The 22237-nt window shown below is 41.2% G+C and overlaps 1 protein-coding gene across 4 annotated transcripts; it reads left to right on the top strand.

The window, feature by feature from the left end:
* The first annotated feature begins 3339 nt into the window (after window positions 1-3339).
* Window positions 3340-22024, top strand: LOC121096766 (lysosomal amino acid transporter 1 homolog). Of its 4 annotated transcripts, none has more exons than XM_040613249.1 (10): window positions 3340-3559; window positions 6014-6139; window positions 7553-7661; window positions 7761-7896; window positions 9164-9293; window positions 10405-10495; window positions 12224-12348; window positions 13249-13344; window positions 14314-14499; window positions 20022-20987. In XM_040613249.1, the coding sequence occupies exons 2-10, from the start codon at window positions 6101-6103 to the stop codon at window positions 20121-20123; spliced, it is 1014 nt and encodes a 337-aa protein (XP_040469183.1). In that variant the 5' UTR covers window positions 3340-3559; window positions 6014-6100; the 3' UTR covers window positions 20124-20987. The 4 variants fall into 4 exon arrangements, with proteins under 4 accessions (XP_040469183.1, XP_040469184.1, XP_040469182.1 ...); XM_040613250.1 differs by having other exon boundaries at window positions 3341-3559; window positions 7553-7634; XM_040613248.1 differs by lacking the exon at window positions 20022-20987 and adding an exon at window positions 21443-22024 and having other exon boundaries at window positions 3341-3559; window positions 7553-7896; window positions 14314-14546.
* Window positions 22025-22237: the final 213 nt, after the last annotated feature.

Raw genomic sequence — 22237 nt, 5'->3', positions numbered from 1 at the left:
AAGCAGGCACTACAGAGAAAAGTCATGGCTGTCACAGCTGGACTCAACGATGTGACAACAAATAAGACAAGTGTGATACTGGTATTGGAATACACAGTGACAAAAGGAAAAAGATTAGCATTCTAGAGTTAAAACTGATCAAACAGAATGGTCAGCTTTACCTAGAAGTTTTCTGATGCTTAAATAAATCATCTCCAATTCCACATTCTCATTAATTCTTGCAAATAAACTCTTTCCTACTGGTTACCATAAAGATACTCTGACAATAGAGAGGATTTTAAAAGAACATCATTTTCTTGTCTAAATTATATCCAATATCAGTTCCATTTATTGCATCTCATTAACAGAAAAAAACTCCACCAATGTGTAAAGCCTTCCTGAATGCCCTCAAACCTCTGATGAATTTCACTAGCATTATTTCACCTTAAAAATTATAAAATCTACTTAAAATCTGCAGTCTAAGAGTACCTTCACCCACCCTACATTATGCTCCCAGGAAAGGGTTAATGTCATGCATAGATACAGACTAAGGACTTTCTTATTTTAATAGCAAGGCAACAAAGAAATTCACTTAATGACAAGTTCTTGGACTAATGTATTATTCATTTTGTTATGTGACAGTAGAACAAAATTGTATCCATAAATATATAATGTTGTACACCACTTTTTAATGTAGTTTACATTTATGAAATAATTGGCTGTCTTTCACCACATTATCCTCTCTTTATTCACTTTTTTTTTTAAGGGGATGTCATAAAATGCAGTTCGTGACATAGAAGATGCGTTCATTTCAGGAACAGAGACAGAAGCTAGCTTGGATAAACATGTGAATGCCAACCTCTGTTTCTGATGAAGTTTTCTAGTTTGCTGGAAAGATCTTGGAGGCATCTTTACAGTGTTTTTCTCACATATAAATTGCTACATTACTCCTTTTTCCTTGTGATTAACTTTATTTTTAAATGCATGAATTCATTCAAAGTCAACATATTGTAATTAATCAGCATACTTACCTTCATTTACTTCGTGGTACGTGGAGTTTTGACTCAAATAGTAAAATATTCAAGCCTCCCTACTTGGTGTCCTTGAGCAAGGCAAGCCGTGAGCAGTGAGACATCTCAGCACAGGAGCACAGGCAATACCCTCGCTGGCAGCATCTGACTGTACCCAGCAGAGCTGGGTGCATGCACCATGGGCCACTAATGGTCCCAGGAGCATCAAGCAGTGAACCAAGTCCCAGACACACCCAGGGAGTCCAGCCAGAAGCAAAGGAAACAAGGGCAGAGACAGGACTGGTGACAAGGGTAAAGCACATGTCTGAAATCCATCCAAGAAATGGAGCAAGATGCAAGCTGTAACATGCTTGTATGAAGGGTCCATCCAGGAGCCAAGCTGCTAACAGCATCGGTCTGAGGTCTGTCCAGGACTGAGGGACTCGGCTTCAGCTGACCTGGGACCCCAGGGCAGGTGTGGGTGGTGGCCCCAGGTGAGGCTGCTCAGCACCATCAAGGCCAATCAGTGCCCTCAGAGCACAGACACTTTCAAGGTTCCATTATTCATGTCTCAAATTTTGTTCACCTTCATAGTTATGAGGAACATTTCTAGATTATTTTATCCATTCCAGTCACCTGTATGGTGTCTCCAGTTACTGCCCTTGCATGCTTCATGTTCACACCCAGTTCTGGGTTAGGTACCACATGGGTTCCTTACACTGAGAAGGCTTTTCTTTAGGCAATGGGGAGGTGTAGGAAATAAGTCCTCTGCTGCCAGTGCAGCCCCAGCTCCTTCCAGCCTGCTCTGCATCAGCCATGAGACCCAATTCTGCCTACACAGGTGAGAAGACTCCAGCTAGCAGGCTCTGCAACAACAGGCACCACCTGAGCACCTCAGCCAAAATGTTATAAGGCATGTAGTAAAACCTATTCCTTCCACAAGTCTGTAAGCTACTAACATTTTTACAAATCTGCATGCTTTTGCCCTTCAGCAACAGATGGGTCTCATGGATGTGAACAGGCAATTTCAGTGCCAGACAAATGCTGCCCAACTGCCAAACCCAACACTGAATCTTTACTTGAGCAGCAATTAAACTAAAACAATGCAGATACCCGGAGCCTTCCTTTAATCATTCTCCCAACCCTGTGTTAATTAGCTAGGCTGCAGTAACTACAGAAATGATGAGCCTATATGAGAATGAAAAGTAGAATTATATTAAAAATTCAGTAAATTATACAACACTCCTTCCTATCAAAATATTTTAAAATATTCATGTCCAAAAGTACATATTCTACAAAGATCCCAGGATTGTTCACTAGACTTCCTCGTGTTGCGGATCACTAACTGCCATTACCGATCAGATTAAAAGGTGGCATTTAGGAGATGCCAAGGCTCAGCACGCAGGCACTCATGCCGCCGCGCAAAGGCCACCATGGTGCTCACCAGGCACCCAGCGCCGCGGCCGGGCTGGCAGAGGGCACGCTGCTGTCCCCCGTAGGGATGGCAGCGTGGGAGATGGCCGAGGGGCCCCTGACGCAAACCCTCGCTGCTCTCGTGGGAGATGGCCGAGGGGCTCCTGACGCAAACCCTCGCTGCTCTCGCTCCCACGGCCGCTCTGCGCACCGGCACTATGCGGCCCGAAGGCCACCGCTTTGTGTAACAGGGGTAGCACCACGGGCCTGACTGCCTGCGTCTTAAAAATCATAAAGTGTTCAGGGTGGAAAAGACTTTTAAGGTCATCAAGTCCAGCCATTAACCCAGCACTGCCAAGGCCGCTAAGCCATGTCCCTCAGCACCACATCTACGTGTTGTTTAAACCCCTCCAGGGATGGTGACTCCACCGTGCCCACGGGCAGCCTGTTCCAGCGCTTGGTGTCCTTTTGGCGATGGAATTTTCCCTAACCTGAACTTCCCCTGGCGCAGTCTGAGGCTGTTTCCTCTCGTCCTGTTGCTTGTTACCTGGGAGAAGAGGCCGACCCCCGCAAAACACGACGGTTGTGTGTCCCCTCGGCGCAGGCACCGCTTCAGGCACCTTCACCTGCGCGGGGCTGCGGCCGGGCTCGGGGGGACCGGACTGAGGGGAGGACCGGGGTTGGGGGCGGGGGACGCCGGGGCCGGGGTGAGGAGGGGGACCAGGAGGACAGGGCCGAGGGGCGGACCGGGGCGAGAGGGGTACGGGACCGGGGGGACCGGGCCGAGACGCGGACCGGGCCGAGGAGGGTGACCGGGGGGACCGGGCTGAGGGGCGGCCCTGCCGCCACCGCCCGCCCGCAGAGGGCGCCCGCGCCCCGCCGCTGTGGTGGCTCATGGCGGCGGCGGGCGCGGCGCGGCGGCCGGGGTAAGGGGAGGTGCGGCGGGCGGGCGGCCCGGCCCTCTCTCCTCCCGCCTCCCCGCCGCCGGCCGGGTGGGTGCCGGGGGGTGGGAGCGTAACCCCTTCCCGTCCGCAGGGTCTTACGTGCGGCGAAACCGCCCTCCGGTGGTGGCGGCGGCGGCGCGGGGAGAGCTTGCGCGGCGCCGGGCGGGCCCGCCGCGGCCGGCCGGATCCCCGGAGCAGCAGCAGCCTCGCCAGGTCGGTGCCTGCCCCGCTCGGGTGCGTGTCTTCGCCCCCCCCGGAGGGGCCCGCCCCTCCCCCGGCGCCGAGCCCCCCCCTGCCGAGCGGCTTGGCCTCGTGCGCGGGGCCGGGGAGCCGCTGCCCGTCCTTAGGGCCGCCCCCGGCTGGGCCGGCCTCAGCGCGCCCCCCGTGCCCCTGCCGCTGGTGGCCACCGCGGTCAGCACCTGGGCGCGGGGGGACGGGCCCCTCGGGGCCGCCCCCCCGCCGGGGATGGAGCTCCGGGCCCGCCCTGCCTTCCCGGCCGCCCCGGGCACAGGCGCTGCCGCGGGGCCCGGCGTTTCGGGAGCGGAGCCGGCAGCGTGCCGCGGAGCTGGGCTTGGGCTCTGGGTCGAGCCTGGCCGTGCCTCGTGGCCAGCCCTGGAGGGGCAGCGCTCGCCGCCGGCAGCGCGGAGGAACGTGCGTAGAGAACCGCTGGAGACGGACCGCGATGGCCAGGTTAACACGGGGATGTTTGCAGGAGCCCTGGATTACTCCTTAGCTTAGCTCCACGTTGTGAATACCGTACAGCTGAACGGCCTTTGGATTTCAAGCTGTTATTAGCAGCTATTTAGAGAACTGGCAAATCTGCCAAGCACACATATCTGACCTCTTTACACATTACTAGCCGTGTCTCGTTATTTGACATCCAGAAGGACGCAGCAGCCAGAGCACGTGGATGCTGGCAGCTGGAGAGAGAGAATCTGTGGCAAGTCTCCCAAGTTCCAGGGAAAGCTTGCTTTTCCTCGCCTGCACTGTGAAGCTGTTCTTAATGATTTCACTTTCAAGCCATTTTAAGCCATCTTTCTGTTTGCACATGTTCACTCCAGAGTAAGGTATTCAAATAAGAAAAAGGAGTGTCTAAACATGACTCTCAAGCTACTGATTCCTTATCACTAAATATCTTGCATCATAACAGTTTCATGTCTAGCTAGACAAGCACTAAACCTTTCAGAAAGGCATGATGTCAAGGGGTCCACAGAAAATAATACCTTTACTGTAACTTTTCCAAGTAGTAATAATAGTATTTGGGCAGTAATCTAAGAAAGAATATGAGATTACAGGCAACGAGTTGTTATAGGAACATAAATCACCTTTTAATATTATTTCCTTACTGTTGGCAACTTAAATACTATAGGAAAAAATGTCATAGCAGTCTCTACCTTCTTTTCAGGTGGAAAGCATTTAATGCAACAAAGGAAAGTGAAAGCTTTTTTTAAAAATGTTGAGGAAAAATTCAGATATCTCTGCAAGACTGTATGTGTTGGGCGGGACCATCTGTATTGGTCTAGCTCAAACCCCATTATTCTTTTGAGCTGCCAGTGTAGTTATGAAATACTTCAGTGTCAGAAGACATAGCTTTTTCGGTGAAGGGTATATCCTAGTATGGCACACCTAGTCCAGGTGTGAGGATAACTCAGGATCAAACACTGACACCATTGCCTTTTGCCTTCCCAGCAATGGCAGGAGGAGCTCAGGTGTTGTGGCCAATACATTTAGTTGACGGTATCCAGTTATTCTAGCCACTGGTGGAATTGGTCGTTTTGGTGATAAGGCTCTTACTGGGACAGAGTATCTTGCTGGGGATTTAAGAAAGATAGCAATTATTGTAAGATTAAAAATATGGTCACAAGGACTGGCAACACAAACGTTATTCTGCTGCATAACTTAAGTAATAACAACCCAGGAATATCCACATGCTTTAAATGCGTTAGGTGTGTTGTGTGGCAGGAGGCCAAAGCTCAAATCTTCAGTCATCTGGGAAGTGTAAGTGGCCTGTCTAATTCCTACCACTTTTTAAACTGTTTGGGTTTCTGTAAGAGCTGCAGGGGTCTGGAGCAGAGTATAGCATAAGATCAGGTGGTTGAGTCTGAATCGCTTTGTTTAGACTTGCTGCTGCATAGTCCTTGATCTTGTAAGAGAACATTGGCATGCATGAGTCCAAGTGCAGTTATGATACTCAGACATAGTTTTAAATACCATGTTAAACCTAATTTTTCAGACATGGCTTTAAAATACCCTGTTCAATTTTTTTTATTTTTCCTTTTTTTTTATATCTGACATTTTGCTTATCTTGAAATGGGCATTTTTGGATGAAAAATAAATGATAAAATGTGTAAGATTTTTGTTACAATATTTACGAGTGGTTGAAAGTTCATGCCTAAAACCTGCCTCCTAAGTAGTATGTGTGCTTTGATGCTTCTCCCTTTTTAATGGGTGGTAAAATCCTGCTCAACTGCAGAGTACCAGAATGCAAAAGCTTACTTGAAACATTACTCAGCTTTTTCTTTTTTTTTTTTTTAAGCTTTAAAAATTCTTCAAAGATGGCTACAAAGTCTAATAACTTCAGTGGTATAAGCTGAATGTATCTAATAGGCTGAAGTGAATTCTTGGTGTATGAATACATGTTCTTTTTTTATCATTTAATTGGTTTAGGTCCAACGATGACAGCTGGCTTGCAAGGCAGCGAGTTTATGCAGAAAACTTGTTTTAGCATTTAATGCTACAGATGCCTGAAGTCTCATGAAAAGAAAAAGCAGGTTTTGCGATGACTGGCAAAGTGAGTCCTAACTTTACAGTGAATGCTATTCTATGAAAACAAACTTTGTGGAACTTCATCAAGATTTGAGAGTAGTCTGATGCATAATGAGGGTGGCTGCAACCTATTACGTTGCAGAAAGGGTGCATTGTCAGCCCTTCAAACCCTGTCCCCATGTACGTGGACTGAAGTACGTCAAAAATCCCAGCCATGAACATCAGGTGTCTGGGGTCTGTTGTCTGTGAGATGCTGCATGATGTTAGTCACTTCTGGAGGGATGCTCTTATACCTCAGTATTACTCCTTCCTCTTTCCTGAATTCACTGTGCATCTGAGGTGTTCCAAATGGTCTTAAAAATTTTTATCAGCTTGTTACTGGTTCTACGTCTGGCTTTAAACACTAGACAGGTGAACCTACTAGTATATTACTTATTTCGTTGGTTTGGGTTTTTTTAAACAGTGCATTTACTCTGGCTTTTTTCCTTAGTAGCTCATTAATTTTAGACTCTTCTATATGAGGAATCATTAACCTTCAGAGGACTTAAATTATCAGAATGAGTAGGATATCAGCCGAATTTTGTTCAGCAGGAAGTTTCAAAGAACTGTAACAGCTAATTCTTCATTTTTGTTTAATTTTCCTTCAGTTTTGCAGTGGCTAGCCTTCTAAGTAAATATTAAAAATCCAAATAGGATGGATATTTCAGCAGGAGCAAAGAATATCTAGAATTATTATAATTGGCAACAAGAAAATATTTTTAAAGGTCAAACCCAACCCTCCCTTGCTTCAAAATTTAAGCCATACTGTCCTGTTAAGTTTCATTCTGGGGATTCTGGGGAGATGAGTACCCTACGTTTGCCTTCTGCGAGTTTCATATGCTTTCCATCTTTCCTTTGGAGTGTTAAATAATGCAGACTGAGACTATGTTGAATCACTAGTTGGTCTGATGGGCTAGCTAGGTTAAAGTAGACCTTAGAGCTCATCTGGAATCTGAGTTGTAAGTGACTTCTTTTTCATATCATTATCCTGAAATTGGTTGCATAGAGAGCAACAGTGTATTTATGTTAGTGAGTAGAGTGTTGAGACTCTGGAGTAGTATCATTGAAGAAAGTACCGTAACTTTATTGGCATAACGTTGAACATGAAAATAAGTTTCAGTCTTAAGTGCAAATAGATTACTTGGTTTACTTTACCTGGTAGCAGATTGCTGGCACCTCAGTGCATCTGGCAGTCTCAGTCTAACACAACCTCAGACTAAAATGTTATACCAATATAAATCTGGAGTGTTGCATATTTTTCAAGAGCTAATGAATGCGATGGACCACAATATTTTTCTTTCTTAGAAGTCTAACTTCTCTGTAAGCAATAAATATAAGCAAGCATTGTACGGTTAATGTCTTATTCACACTGGCTATGTTTATTTCTTTGAATTTGGCAGGTCGTTTATGGGATTGGAAATAACTGTGATATCAAGCATCCGTCTGGATGCAGAGGTCTTTTCACAGAGGATATTCAGCATTGGTAAACGGATTTGCGGATTTACATGGGGTAAAAATGGAGGCAGAAATAAACTTCTGAAATTGAATCTCGGTCCGGGAACGATGGCTTCTCAGCTGTATACACATGCTTTCAATATCTCCCCAATAGAGGATAGGAGATTGTGCATAAATGGAACACCATGGATTTGGCATCTCCTAGAAGAATGTGTCGAGAATGCGTGGGAGTATTGGAGCGTTGTCATAGGACTGATTTCCATTGTCTGTTTTCTGTTTGCTGCACTACCGTAAGTTTAAAGTCTTAAGCAGTCCTTCAGATTCAAACATGAGTAATCTTGCCTGAAGCCTTTTTCAAAAGCTGCCTTTTTTTTTTTTTTATTTTATCTTGGATATGTTTCTCTGTCTGCATAATACAGATATAATATGCCAGAGAAGCATGTTGTTCATGTTTGCAAAAATATTTGGTGGTTGACAAATGAGCTTGATGTACTGTTCTGTTGTACTGACTTGACACTAATCTCTGCCACTTAGAGCAAATGAGAATAAATCACCTCTTCTCTCTTATCTTCTCCACCCTGAGATGTGTGTGCACACGCAGGCACACTTGCAGCAGAAGCTGGCTCCGTGTTTATTTAAACCACATGCCATGTCACCAGTACAGTTGTGCTGGCTCCTGCCAATTAAATTTGGATGCAGAAAAGGTCAGAAGCAGCACATGAGTTAACACTTCAGTAGTGCTAAATCATTCGTTGTTTGGTTGATGGCACTGGGTTAAGGTTTCAAGTATGTAGGTAGGAGATGATAAAGGAAAAGTAGAAATACTCCCAGCAGGTGAAAATGTCTGAAACAAAATGAGATTGACTCCAAAGTCTGGCTCCATAAGGAGGATGTAATTTACTGAGCTAGTAAAAGGACTATGGAAATCAAGCAAAATAAAACCACTCTTGGTAGGCTGTTGAGCTTCAGAAATACTAGTTGAAATATTAGTTGAAAGGGGGCTGTACATTAAACCTGTCATGTTAGTGAGCATGGAATTCATCAAGATATCTCTAATGGACTCACATTTGGGATTGCTTCATAGTCCCCATTGTGAATCTGAATAATCATTCTCTGATTTAGAGGCATAAGTGAAGTTGTCAACTCTTTTAGCAGCTTTGTTCATTCTTCATTCTTAGCCCTTCTATGTTAAATAACAGTGATTTTTCTTATTTCAGTATTGTAAAGGCTGGTATTTACAGCAGATGACTATAAAATGCCTACAATACAGTTCTGGTGACCAGAAAATGGTATTTCAGTGCAGGCCACAAAAAAGGAACGCATGCAAGCGGTAATGAGGTTGTGATTTGAGTCTTTTGTTATGTTAGAGTAAGACATGGTGAGCTATAGTGATCCTGAGTTGTTCTTCAAAAGGTAAGTGGAGTATAGCTGTGATAGGTCTCCTGTGTGGCTAGAGTTTTAATCTTTCTTTATTCAGATTTTGAAAAATGTACTTCTGAGCTTATTAAACGTTTTTTGCTTATGCTGTTTTACAATTATTTCTGGAATTTGTGCCAGTCAAATTTACGTTGCCTGTCAGAATGGAAGAGTGGATCAAGCGCTGTCTTTGGGCTTTCTGCTGGGATGGATAGCTGGAGATCTTACAAATTTCATAGGCTGCTATTTAACAAATCAACTGCCAATTCAGGTAACCTGTCAATATTCCTACTTTGTGATTTATCCTTTTCAAACTGTCTCTTTAAACTTTAGGATAACTTCATACTGCACAGCAAAGTACATACTGGAAAAGAAAATAGTTTTGTATTCTGTCCACTGATCTACCATCTATAAAACAGGTCATAATTTCCTAAATATTTACATTCATCCTGTTTTGTGTTATAGGAACCATTTCACACTTGTAATTAACATTCAAAGAGACTTATGGTTGTTACTCAATGATGAATGAAGTGAGGAAATTTCAGTTGAGCTTCAGCTTTACAGTAAGCTTGTGGAACAAGTGAGGCTGGAAGGAAGTTGTGTTTAGCTTGTAATAACAAGCTGTTTAGGGGCAGCTACTCTTTAAACTTCCTTTTTGATTATTATTTTTTTTATTAACAGGAAAATACTAGTTCAAAGCTGTTAATGTCTGACTAATTTGAATATATATTTTCTTCGTTAAGGGGAAGGTTTCTTTGAAAGGAGCTGTCGTTTTCAACTATATGTTAATTGTGTCTGAAACTTTCTTATCTGTGGTTTTTATTTTTGTCTCTTAATTTGGAGAGAAAGAGTTATGTGTCAGCCACCTGCAGAAGCTTTCACAAGCTGGAGATGGACCCAAGGGTGGACAGATCTGTCCTCTCTTTTAGAACTTAAGGTGTGGCGCTAACTGTTCCATCTCCCCATTATGAAAAGGGGAAGAAAGAATGTCTTACTGAGATAAGAGGCACTGAGCATTAGTAGCTTCTGAAGTGCTGGGAGACTAGGTGTGGAGCAGGCTTAAGCTTCTGGGCAGGAAGGATTTAGCAGTCTGCCCAGGTAGGAGTTTGTGGTATGGCTTCTGTAAAATAAAACAAGTATTGAGATTGTGTCAGCAAGTTCATGTTGCATAAGGTTTACACCGCATTCATCTGCAGTGGTCTAACTTGTACTGGAAACGCTTTCTTTCTCTTTTTTCTTTTTTTTTTTCCTTTTTATTTTTTTTGGCAGTGTTTTGGTATTTGTCATTCACATAATGATTATGAAGCAAAATTTCCATGCAGTTAAGTTAAGGTATTTTGAATGTTTGTATACTGAATAAGCAAATGTATCTTCTCTTTCAGATTGTCACTGCCATTTTTTATGTTAACATGGATATAATTATGATTTCACAATTTGTCTACTATAAGCTCAAGAATCAGAAGACGACAAAATGTAAGATTTTTCAACAATCCGAATGTTCATAATGTAGCGCACTCTTTACTTTGATATTTTCTACAGCATTTAAATAATTTTTTTTCAGAGGGATCAAAAAATAGAGCACACAAATTGTGGTTGAAGTTCTTAGGCCTATTGCTTCCAGTTTTCTCAGGCTCTTGTGAAAATCCTACCCTTTCTCTTCTCTTCCTTTCTGCCTTTCTCTTTTGTTACCCACATAATACTGTATTTTCCGTGTAGTACTTTCAGTTTATAGAGACATAAAAAAAGCAGTAGTTTTGTGGAATCTGGTTCCACATTTTCACTTACTCCATGGTTTTGCTATTTACTTACAGCTATCTAAATATATGTATAAGTTGAAAGCAAGCATTATTTCTTTGTGTGGTTCAGATAGTTTCCTCCATGTTGATTGAAACCGGACTTTATTTGCTTATAGCATAAAATATCTTGACATCTTCATGTGTTCTGTTTCAATACATACGTTTAAAAAACATATTCAAGGGGAACGAAGTTACTTGAATTGTGCTTCATAAAATCCTGGCAGTAGTTGTAGTATTCAGCCTACCAGTGGACTACTGTTTTGACTCAAATGGAAGACAGAAAGCTCTGTTCACATTGTATCAAATCAAAAACATTAACTCATCAATTTAAAAAAAAAAATGTATCAAAGAAAATTCATGGTACACCAGAGGTAACAAAAAGCTGAAGTGAAACAGATGCTTGCTCAGCAGACTAAATAGGGATAAAGCAGATTCATTCAATATGGAACTGATAATAAACCTGGAGATAGGTCAGTGCTGAAGATATTTCCTTCCTGCTGCCTACTCTTGAAAACAAACACAGGCTTTTGTACGTTTTAACTGCCAGTGTCTGTTTCAGCTCGATGGTTTGCATAGCTGGAGAGGGAGGAATGGCACCATGATTAAAGCCGCAGAAGAGCACTTTTCAATACCCAGTTCTGGAGCAGTTACCCTAGACCAGTTGGTCAGTTCAGCACCTCAAAGTGCTGCCTGTGGAACAGCATTACTGTCTGTTATTTAGACTACAGGTCTTCAGGGCTGGCTTGCTGAAGGCACACAGCAGTTGCTCCATTGGTAACAGGGACTGCAGGACTTCATTGTCATGACACAAAAGATACTGTAGCTCCAGAGTTCTGGAGGATTGCCTGCCGGTTTCTGGTTGACTTCTAGGTGTCTGTGGAGACTTGGTAAGGCTCGATATCTAGCTAACCATAGACATAGAGACCGGTCCAGCACAGCACTTAAATTACATTTTTATCTATAAAGATATTTTTGTTAACTTAAATTTCAAATATCTTTGCTTTGGCAGTTTTTAATCAAAGTATGTTGAAAGAAACTGTTACACTCTATTCTTCTTAGCAGTTTTCTGTTTATCAGCTGTTATTTAATAGCAAACTATTAGGAGTTAATAGAAGAGATAAGCTGAGTATGAAGATTTTTCTCTTGGTAGCAATGCCCCTTTAAGGATTCCCCTCCTCTTCCTGGCCTGCTACCCTCAGTTGTTGCACGAAGACGCAGCCCAACTATGATAGTGAGCAGGGGTGGACATGGAGTCCAGAAGAAAGAGGTGCGCTTACACTGCTGCCAAGAAAAAGATAGATGAAATTGTACCTTTAAATTTACATGTTTATATTGCAAACAGAAAGTAACCTCAAATCAACAGCAGATGTTATTTTTCAGCTAATTTATTTGTATGTCATTCTAGGCAGCAAAAGCCTGAAGAGTTTCTGTATAACCTGGATCGTGGTGTGTATAGCACTGTGTGTTACCTTACTCTGTCAGCTGCTACTAAGAAACAAAGACCAGAGTACAGTAATTGAAAGAAGTAATGTAAGTTTTTAGCTGCTTCCATTCCAAAAAAATCCCACCTGGAAGTGTCTTGAAAGGATTATGTGCTCTGAGCTTTGAAGAAATTTGGATGGCATTTTTAACAATGATTTAGAAATCAAATGTGGCATTATGTGGATGTTTCAGTTATGGACCACATCCCAAAATAAAGAAGTTAGAAAATTTCTTCTTTTAGCATCTTCCCGCGTTTTGGGCTTATTCTGTCCCTTGGGTCGTTAGGATGTGACACTGCGAAATAACATGTATACGTGTTGTGTTTCTGCTTGTGTTAAATACTGTAGACATCCGTGTAGCGGCTACACGGTAACAAGTGAAATCGGTAGAAGTGGAAGATTGCAATTGTACCTGCAGCTGCTGTCATTTCAGCAGGAAAGTTCACAGGCTATTCTTCCAATTTGATGGCCTTCATACTAACACCAGTAAAATAATTGTAATGCAGCAACATTGCCCAGCAGGGAAGCAGCTTATTTTCAAAACACAGCTAGAGTGAGAAAACTAACAACTCTTAAACTGTGAAAAATGAGTATTTTGCTTTCGCCAGACAGGATGATTCATTTTTTTAGTGGCCCTAGCTACAGTTCTTAGTTTTGATTTGAATTATTGTGCCCTGGATTTTTTTTAGCAGGAGGACTGGATTGATATTAGTGTCATATCCTAAAGCCTGGCACTAGTTTTGATCTTGGTCGTGGCTATGACACAGCAGTTCGCATTGTTGTGAGATAAAGATTAAACCCTTTCTAGCCCTCTTTGGTCATTTGAAGAGCAGCGCTGAACTGCTTTGAAAGGAGTTCTGTCCAGAAAATCAGCCAGTGAACTCTCAGTTTAATCCCCTGAAATGCCTGAAAACATTCTTGCCAAAATAGATGTACCTTTCTTTTTCAGACCTCTCTTGATATGATTGAAATGTCAGGCTTCATTTGTGGTTATATATCCTGTGTGTTTTACTTGGGAAGTAGATTTCCGCAGCTGTATAAAAATGTAAGTAGATTTTTGGCTAAGTATAGTTGTATATTTTACAAAATACTATCTATTGCTTTAGATGTTGGATTCTCCCTCACAGTGAGCCCTCTTGAACTTGAAAGCCTACTTTGCTTTTGTGATTGTCTAAAATGGTAAAGAAAAAAGAAATGGTTTTCTTTTCACATTCAGAGGAGGATGGTGAGAAGTTTAGGAAAATTATGGTCTTTGATTGATGGAAGAAGTTGGATTGGCAGCGGAAAGGGAATTGAAATTCTTACGGTTGGATTTATCAGATAGGAGCAAAAACATGCTTTGTGTGATTGTTGTCATGAGCAAGTGATCTCCCCATTTATTTCTCCAAAGTATTCTACCTTAAGTAATCAACCATGGGACTGAAAGTTAGAATTAGAGGAAAAGTAGTTTAGAATTGTAGCCCCTTTTCACAAAGATGCCGTTACTGATGGGTTTTTTTCCCCCACAGCCTCTTCACTATCAATATGTTAAAAACAAAAACCAAACACAACAAAAGATCAGAAGGTTTTATGTTGTCAATTGTGTACAGGCATTTTAATTTGTTATGGAAACTATTAGTTCATTTCCAAAGCTATTCATATTCCCCCTCTACATTTTCCTTCACAGCTGGAATGCCACAATATTTTCAAAAAGGTCTGCTAAATAGACTGTTAAAGCAGCAGGTTTCTTAAGAACTAAATATCATGTGGAAGCAGATTGTCCTTGCTGCTTTGCACTTACATAAAAATTATATTAACTGGAGCTGCTTCTAAGAACTGTGACAGTTTCTGTAGGTTTCAGTGATACGTGCTGACTACTAAGCTCAAAGGATTCAGGGCTTAGGAAGAAATGGCCAAGAATGACTGAAAGTCTTTGGATGTGTTACAGTACAAAATGCCAAAATTACCTATATCTGGCTACTGTGATACTCGTTTTAACTTCTCTTTGTATTTGTAAAAACTTCTTTGTATTTAGTTCCAAAGAAGATCAACAGAAGGCACCTCTTACCTGCTGTTTGCATTAGCCATGGTGGGAAACTGTACCTATGGACTGAGCCTTGTTTTAAAGATGCCAGCTACTGAATCCTTCCGGGCACTCTACTTCTTACACCATCTTCCATGGCTCATTGGGAGCTTTGGAGTTCTGTTTCTAGACATTTTTGTATCCTTTTCCTGTTACAGCTGAGGTTTCTCAGAATAGTCTTGTTAGTAAGTACATCAGAAATCAAGTGGATTTTTTTTAAAACCAAAATTTTTGCTATGATTCTAACTTGACCATAAAATCTTCTTTCTGAACAATAATTTGTATGCTTTTTATGGTAATATTTCTTGATAAGAATGACAAGTTTATAGAAAATACCTACATTAAAGCTACATTGCTCAGGCTAATTTATATCTTGTAGCCAATACGTAGTATACTAAAAGTTGAGGGGAAGGTTTGCACATTAGACTGTTTTTCTTAGGTTTGCTGTCTGTTAAATGTAAAAAAAAAAAATAATAAAATCCCTAAACAAACAAACAAAACAACCCCCAAACCTGCTTGTTTTTAAATGTAATTGTAGAATTATAGCTTTGAGAATTTGGTTAAATTGTGTTATTGCAAGATTGTGTTAACGTCAGAGACAAACAGCAAGGATCTGGCAAACTTAGTTTCAGAAAATAGCACTTAACAAAGAAATACTGCAGCTACCCTTCAGTGCGTAATTTGGGGCAAAATCAGATACATTGAGACACTGAGTGCATCTGAAAACCAGCAGCTGTGCTCATTAAGTCATGCGAAGGGCTAACCAACTCCCAGTTACCTAGTGTGCCAGTTTCTTGACAATCCAGAGCAAACTTAAAACACTATAATTTTGTATTTGAATATTCAGGGGTCATACATAAGATGCCCAAAGTATATTAGTTATTGTTAGTCATGCTCTTTCTAGTTTAGCATTAGTGTTTTGTGATCAAGAAATTAAAAGCAAAATGTTTAGAGTAATACTTACTTTTTGTTCGGAAGTCTAGTGAACAGTAATGTGGTGGTACCTGGTCTTGCTGTTCACTATAGTTTTATAGTCACCTGTCTTGTTACTGTAGCTTGTATTTTCACTTGAAAGAGTATAGAGAGGAGATTTTCTGATTTTTCCTGAAGTAAGAATTTTAGGTTTGTGTCTGAAAACATCTTGGGAGTTAGCTCCATGAACCCAAACTACAAAACAGGATAAAATGAAGAGTGATTTCAGGACCACGCTGAAGCATATTCTGTTAATCCGTTCCATATTAAAAGGAAGTTCTTTACCAGATTTACCTGGAACAGTTCCAGAAGTTATGATTCCCAGGCATCAGTCTTTATACTTCTGATTAAAGTAATTTCATAAGCCACTCCAATTAGACTAGCGATGTGATAGTCGACCCTGCCCTTTGGATGGACTGTTAAATTATACTGTCATTCAGAAGAGCCATCTGTGTGTTTTGCGTCTCCAGCCATGGCAATTTAAGCGGGCAGTTCGGTAAAACATTCTGCATCGTGGGAACGCTAATGCTCCACCACAGCGGTGAGACTGAACTGTGGTTCATGGCCTGTTCTGAAATAAACTGTAGTTTTATCTTTGTGAGACAGTGCAGTTTGTTTTGCGTGAGCAGGCTGTAGGCGGTCAGGGTTGCTAAGCCCACGTGGCTGGTTTGAGCGCTCAGTCCTTTTGTTCCGTGAATGAAGGAGTGACTCTTTCTTCTTCTCCCAGCTGGAAACGTAAACCAGCCAGTATTTATTTACCAAAAAACCCTAAAACTTGATCTTGATGACCCTTACTGTATGTTATGTGCATGTTTGCAGATGCCTTTCTATGATGTACTCTGAAAAGGAACTTTTATATTGGCCACAAACCTCCCCCCTCTCTGAGCCCTGCCCCAGGATTGCAGTGCCAGTGTGCACATGACATTCATTTCTGGGTTCTCTCTTGATTGGAGTCTGAATCCAATCTTGCTAATCGTCCTGCAGTTCAAATTATATTGAAAACAGATGCTTCCAAATCAGGTTGAGGAGCTTATAGGAATCTAGTCGAGTATATAGTGTTAGTTGAAAATGTATGAAGTATTTGTAATCAAGAGAAAACAAAAGCAGACCTCCTGCTTTGAGAAGCCCTGAAGGTAAGGAAGTCAATGCTTTTAAAAAGAGAGCTTCATTACTGTCTCTTGCCAAGCAAGAAAATAAAGAATCTAGCAAACTGGTACGTCATGTTAGACCAGAAAACGAAGAACAGGATCACCTGGGTTTGGAAAACAGAGGAATTTAAACCAAAAGGTCTTAATTTCTGAGAGGTGTTGTGTAATTGGTCAGTCTCTGTTCTGAGGTGTAGTTGCAGAAATTGCCTAATTCTAGTAGACTTTATTCCTGATAGTGCCGGGAGTTTCATTAGGTGGAAAATAAACTCTCATTTCTCAAGGTCCAAGCCAGGATTAAGAGTTCACTTACTCTGTGTCTGCTGCAGTATTCTTTTGTTTCCATCTGACATGGCTGGGGTTGACTATTTTTAGAAACAAATGGACTCCTGATCATCGCTGGAACAGCAGCTCCAGCATTACTTACTGCAGGATTACACTGGAGTTCTTTCACCTTGGTTTAACAGAATAACACGGTCATCCTTTCTTTAGTGTCTACAGTTAAAAGTTACTTGGTTGCACAATAAGCCAGTTATTTCCGATAAATAATGGAAGTGTCCAATTGTAAATTATGAATTGTCCTCCTTTTCATTTTAAGGGGAATCTTTTAGCATTACACATTTGAATTATAAATTGGACACAATTCTATTTTCCAGTAAAACATTTCCTTCCAGTTGCCACTTTGCAGTGGCAGGTGGTTGGAGTTTCTCAAGAAACCATGAAGCTCGGGGTTTAAATGGGCCTGAGAGGGCACCTTGTCAGTCACGACGCTCAGTCTGAGTTTGCCTGCTGTAGGGTTCCGTGGTGGACCTTGTTAGAGCTTTATTTTATGTGCATGATTACTTAATTTGCCACTTGTACACAAGGATGCAATACTATGTATTTTAAAATACTAAATCAGTTGATGAGGAGTTCTGCCCTTAGACTTGTAGCAGCAGCCATCACCAAGTTTCTAAAAGATTGAATCCACTGCAAGTTTTTCCAGAAAACTTTGTCCTTTTCTGTAAGTCTACTACCCTCTTTCACTCTGCTTCCTTCCTCCCCTGCTCCTACCAAAACTAAACAACTCTGTGTTTAGTTCAGACAAAGCCCTTTACCAAGACTTTTGCCTTTTTTTATTTTTTTTTTTTTTATTTGACATCACCCTATTGTCAGAGAACTGTGTTCAGATCGTCCACATGTACTTCTTTTCATTAAGTGTAGCCAGGTTGTTACTAGATAGCCAGAGTATATTCAGCAAGAGCCAAGCTGTTGTACACAGACTCTTTGCTTGCACCTTTTGTGATTTGCAGAGCGACCACTTGGAATCCATTATATACTCTACAAAACATCATGCTTTGTAATTTAATTACATTGTGCAAAGAATGTTAAGGCTGACGCGACAGTTCAGCCAGGAGAGTTTCCCAGGCAAACAAACAACTTCCTGCACTCCTGTAAATGCCCACTTTTGTCTCAAAACTATTTTGTTTTTTGAATTGTCATTAAATTGTTTAATTGAATGAAGCAAAGTTGATATACTAGCTCAGCAACTGTCATAAATGTTACTCAGAGCAGTCAGTTTGGTTGTCTCTTCCACTTCGGGCTGCCTGCACGCGTAGGTCTTCAGTTTCCCGTAGAAAGTCAGACTTGAGCAAGTTAGTTTCTATATTAAGTAGTCTTGGCAGTTTAGCATCATTTAAAAAATATAAGCGGCTGAGTACACGTGCCACAAAAACATATTCTGGAAATACTGTTAGATAAGCTCCACATAACTTGTGTTTATAATTTACTCCTCCTTAAAAGCTCTGTTGCTGTTGCCAGCTTGGTGGCTAAGAGTGCTAGTGCACAGTGCCACAGCCCAGGCTGCATGCCCACAGTATGATTTCAGTGAATTTTGATTCCCGGTTCACAATTTCTTTTTCCACCAGTGCAACTATTAAGACTTGGGGAGGTGCTCAGCTGCAAGTACAGTAAGGCCTATTAAAACCAAAAAAAAAGAAAAAGGCAGGAAATTTAAGTGGTAGTTATATGTGCTATAAAACTAATTTGCTAAGCTCTAAGAAGAAAGCGTTCCCCACCTAATACTATACAAATACGAAAAAGGGAGTGCTGACCTGCTGTCTCTGAAGGAAATCCTGTCTAGTCTTTAGCAGGGGGGCCTCAGAGGTGGGATGCTGGAAAGCTTTGGGAAGGTGGGATAATTCTTGGGGCTCTGCCTAAGATGTAAAGAATTTCCTCTCCATTCATCCAGGTCTCCCAGAAAGCTTTCCCCCCGCCATTTTTATAAATAATTACATATATTGGCCTTAAATTTCTCACAACCATTGTCTACCAGCCAGGTATTGCCAGGTTGCTGGCTGGTGGTGGTTTACCTTTGTGAAGACAGTCTTCTGGTACCTGCTACTTTGCACATCGATTTACTGTGGAAATCTTTGCTTTGTGAGATGCTATGCATACTTCTTAGCATGGAGTAGAGAAGAATACATAAAGGAAGGGCATAGCTGGCTAGGTTTGTATGATACCTTTATAGCTTAAAATGGTATCTCTATCAGAAAACAAAGTGTTCTCTGTCCAAAGTTCAGTATTCCACGTATAAAAATCCTCAACCTGCAAAAATTCTGAAGAGTAAGAAATCTTACCTGTTCGTTCTATAAGTGCACCCCTGATTATTTTTTTATTTATTTAAAGGCTACCTATGCTCAAAGTCAATAATATTGTCTGAGAGCTGGAACCATCAAGAAGAAGAACAAGTACGTACTTGTTAATTCTTTCTAGATTAGCAGGATTTCTAATAGTCTGTTTTACAATAGAAATAATAATTGCACAAGCCTGTGTTGAAGACAGTGTTAAATACTGAGTCACAGTGTTGTCTTCATGTCAGTCCCTGTAAATATCTAACCAGCTAGAATTTTGCAGGAAATGAGAGTTTTGTTTTCTAATCAGGTCTTGCCGATCTATTGCTAAGAAAATGTTTTAATAACTTCCCCTCCTTACGAGCATCCACCCTCAGTCCAGCCCGCAGTATTTAGACAACTGAGGCTGGAGTAGTACAGGGCAATATGTTTGATTCCGCATTTTTCCAGATGAGCCTTGTTCCTGTTGTGCTACTAGTGAATTTCACACTTAGGACCCTTGCAAGCACGAGGTAGTAAAGGATATTTTTGTGTGTATTTGAGCCATGTAACCAAGGAGATCTGAAGTTTTGAGTTAGGATTTTTCTGTATATTCTCTTTTCTAGTGTTGCAATTAAATATGATTAAACTTTTTGCCATAAAGAAGTACTCAGAATGAGCGTTAAGTAGGATTTGGAAAAGGTTATATGCTAATGTAGAAAATTCCACAGTTGGGATTAAAAAAATGGATAATACTTACACTACAGTACTTGAATTAGATACAGCAAGTTTTAAGCTTTCCTCTGTGGACTGTGGTATTCAGAGGCTGTGCCAGAACTAAATGGATGGCTGCTTTTATTCTGTACAGCTTATTCTGGTTTTAATTGAAAGCAAGTACTGCAAATGCTACCTCTGTATCCTAGTTAATTACTTCCTTACCCAAAAATAACAGGTGACTGCGCAATTCATTCTGTATCGCCAGCACAAGGAAAGAGAATCTGGTTTAGTAGCACTGGAAGTGGAACCATTGCTGGTGAATGAGGAGGCTGCCTAGTGTCAGGCTGCATTCCGCCTCTGGTTTCATTGGATTTTGCTCTTGGATGACTTTGACAGACAGTTAAGACTGCAGTTGCTTAGGGACCAAATTTATTGCTTATTTTTTGTTATTTATTTTATCATTAATTTGTCATTACTTATTTACAAGTGACATGCCAGTAATGAAATATTTAATATTTACTGTGTTGTTTCAGGATAAATAGAATTTTCTTTCCTGATTCCCCCCCGTGCTCTGATTTTAGCTGTTTCTCTCTATCTCTAGTGAGATATGGAGTCACAGCAAGAGGTGCTGTAGATATATTGATCATGATACAGTGCATCTTTTCAGATGAACACGTACATCTAGTTAGCAGTAATGTGGCTGGTTTAAAACCAATGGTGAAATTACCTCTGTGTCTTGAACCCAACCTGAAGTTACAGGTCTCGTTGCATCGTCTCGTAAGATTTGGCCTTTTTTATTCATACTCAATATTGTATGCCTCCGAATTAAAAACATCCTATAATTAATTTCAGTGCAGAGGTTCTGTTATTGATGCCAAAGCAGAGTCCTGGTGTAAGTTGGTAGGAGCCTCATGTACAGCTCGTTGCCGAGTATCATTACGCATTTTATTTTAAGAGTTAAAGCATTTATACATCGATACCTGTGTGTTCCAAGGAATATAATTAATGAATGTCATCATATGCCTCATATAGTGTTTTTGTACAACATGCATTTTGTTTGCAAGCTTCTGGTTTAAATAAGTACCACAGAGGAAAAAAAATAAATTGGAAGCTAAAGAGACTGTACCTGGCAGTTGCAGATTTTTTGCAATACTGTGTTGTGTTTGAGGAAAACTTTAATAAAATTATCTCAAAGAGTAAACTTCTTGTTAATATTTCATTGAATAGATGTATAATGATTCACTCTTCCATAAGTAAGTTTGTGAACAAAAAGACTGTTTTTTCAAAAAGGTCAATATGAGCATTGTTTATATATATGTATATGTATGTATAGATGTGTGGCTTATAGCAAAGCACCTTCCCTTTGATTTCAGTTAACTGTTAAAGGGACACAATTTACATTTTGTTTTTAAATAATAAAATCTAATAAATAATACATTTGGTTTTAAATAAGAAGAAACTGATGAGTACAATTGATCATAGCTAAGCTGCTGCCAAACTAGAAGTGAAGCATTTTGCTCTATGAACTTCTGTAGAACTTCATGCAGCGCAGATAAAAACCCCACGAAAGGGGGTTGGGGGGGCTGGAGTGGTGGGGGGGGGGCAACCTTGTTCCTACTGCTGTATCTGGAAATTTAATTTCAGCTTCTGTTGCAGCACGAACTTAGATGAGCGACTGAATTCCCTCTTCTTGCTGGAGGTGGATTGGGTCCTGCCAAGTGGTGGCTACAGTGAGCTGGTGGATTAGGTGCTGCTGGCACAGCGTGCGGTGGAAGGACAGACCCGTTCGGCGGCTCCGAAGGGGGGCCGGGTGGGTTACGGTCCTGCCGCCCGCTGAGAGCGCTGCTCGGTAACCCCCGTCAGTGGTGGTGGTGGTTTAGGCAGTGCCGCAGTAGCTGGGAAAAAGGGCTTTGCTAAGACATCGTGTGAAAAGCCAAGTACTTCTGAAACGTTTTGCAGCTCTGCGAGATGCTGAGGGTTTGTGCGGGATCTACCCGGTGAGCTCGGTTACTTTATTAGTCTCAGCGTGTACTTAGGCGAAGGTGTTTTCCCTGGTTTCTGAAGGGAGGAGAGGGTATTAGAAATTAACCTTTTCAGTACATAAATTAAAATGCAATTTGTCGTACTTGCAGATTTATACTCTGTACACATGAGTTTATCAAACTCTTGCCTGGCTGGTGATTGAAACCATGACTGGTTACTCTTTTATGCAATTAAAATTTGTTCTTACATCATTTCTTCAAAGATTATTTCCCCTTTTATTGCTATACATAATCCTATTTTGGGATGGCTTTTTATCCCCATTTCATGCTGCAGTTTATTAGAACAGCCAAATAAGAGGTATATAAAGTACTGTGATTTAATTTGAGGCTCCTAATGGAAAATAATGTAACTTTTAAAATGTGAGGCAATGACAGTTATTTATTAATAGTTCATATATACGTAATACTT

This window comes from Falco naumanni, chromosome 13 (assembly GCF_017639655.2).
Source record: "Falco naumanni isolate bFalNau1 chromosome 13, bFalNau1.pat, whole genome shotgun sequence".
NCBI lineage: Eukaryota > Metazoa > Chordata > Aves > Falconiformes > Falconidae > Falco > Falco naumanni.
The sequence above is the reverse complement of the archived record's forward strand: the minus strand, read 5'-3'. Positions and strand labels throughout refer to the sequence as shown.

Bases quoted from the DNA above. Each gene is read 5' to 3' on its own strand.
- LOC121096766 (XM_040613246.1), top strand. From the start codon at position 6,101: ATGAAAAGAAAAAGCAGGTTTTGCGATGACTGGCAAAGT. The intron at 6,140-7,552 runs GAGTCCTAACTT...GAATTTGGCAGG, and splicing joins TTTGCGATGACTGGCAAAGT to TCGTTTATGGGATTGGAAAT. The intron at 14,500-20,021 runs GTATCCTTTTCC...CAAAAATAACAG, and splicing joins TTCTGTTTCTAGACATTTTT to GTGACTGCGCAATTCATTCT.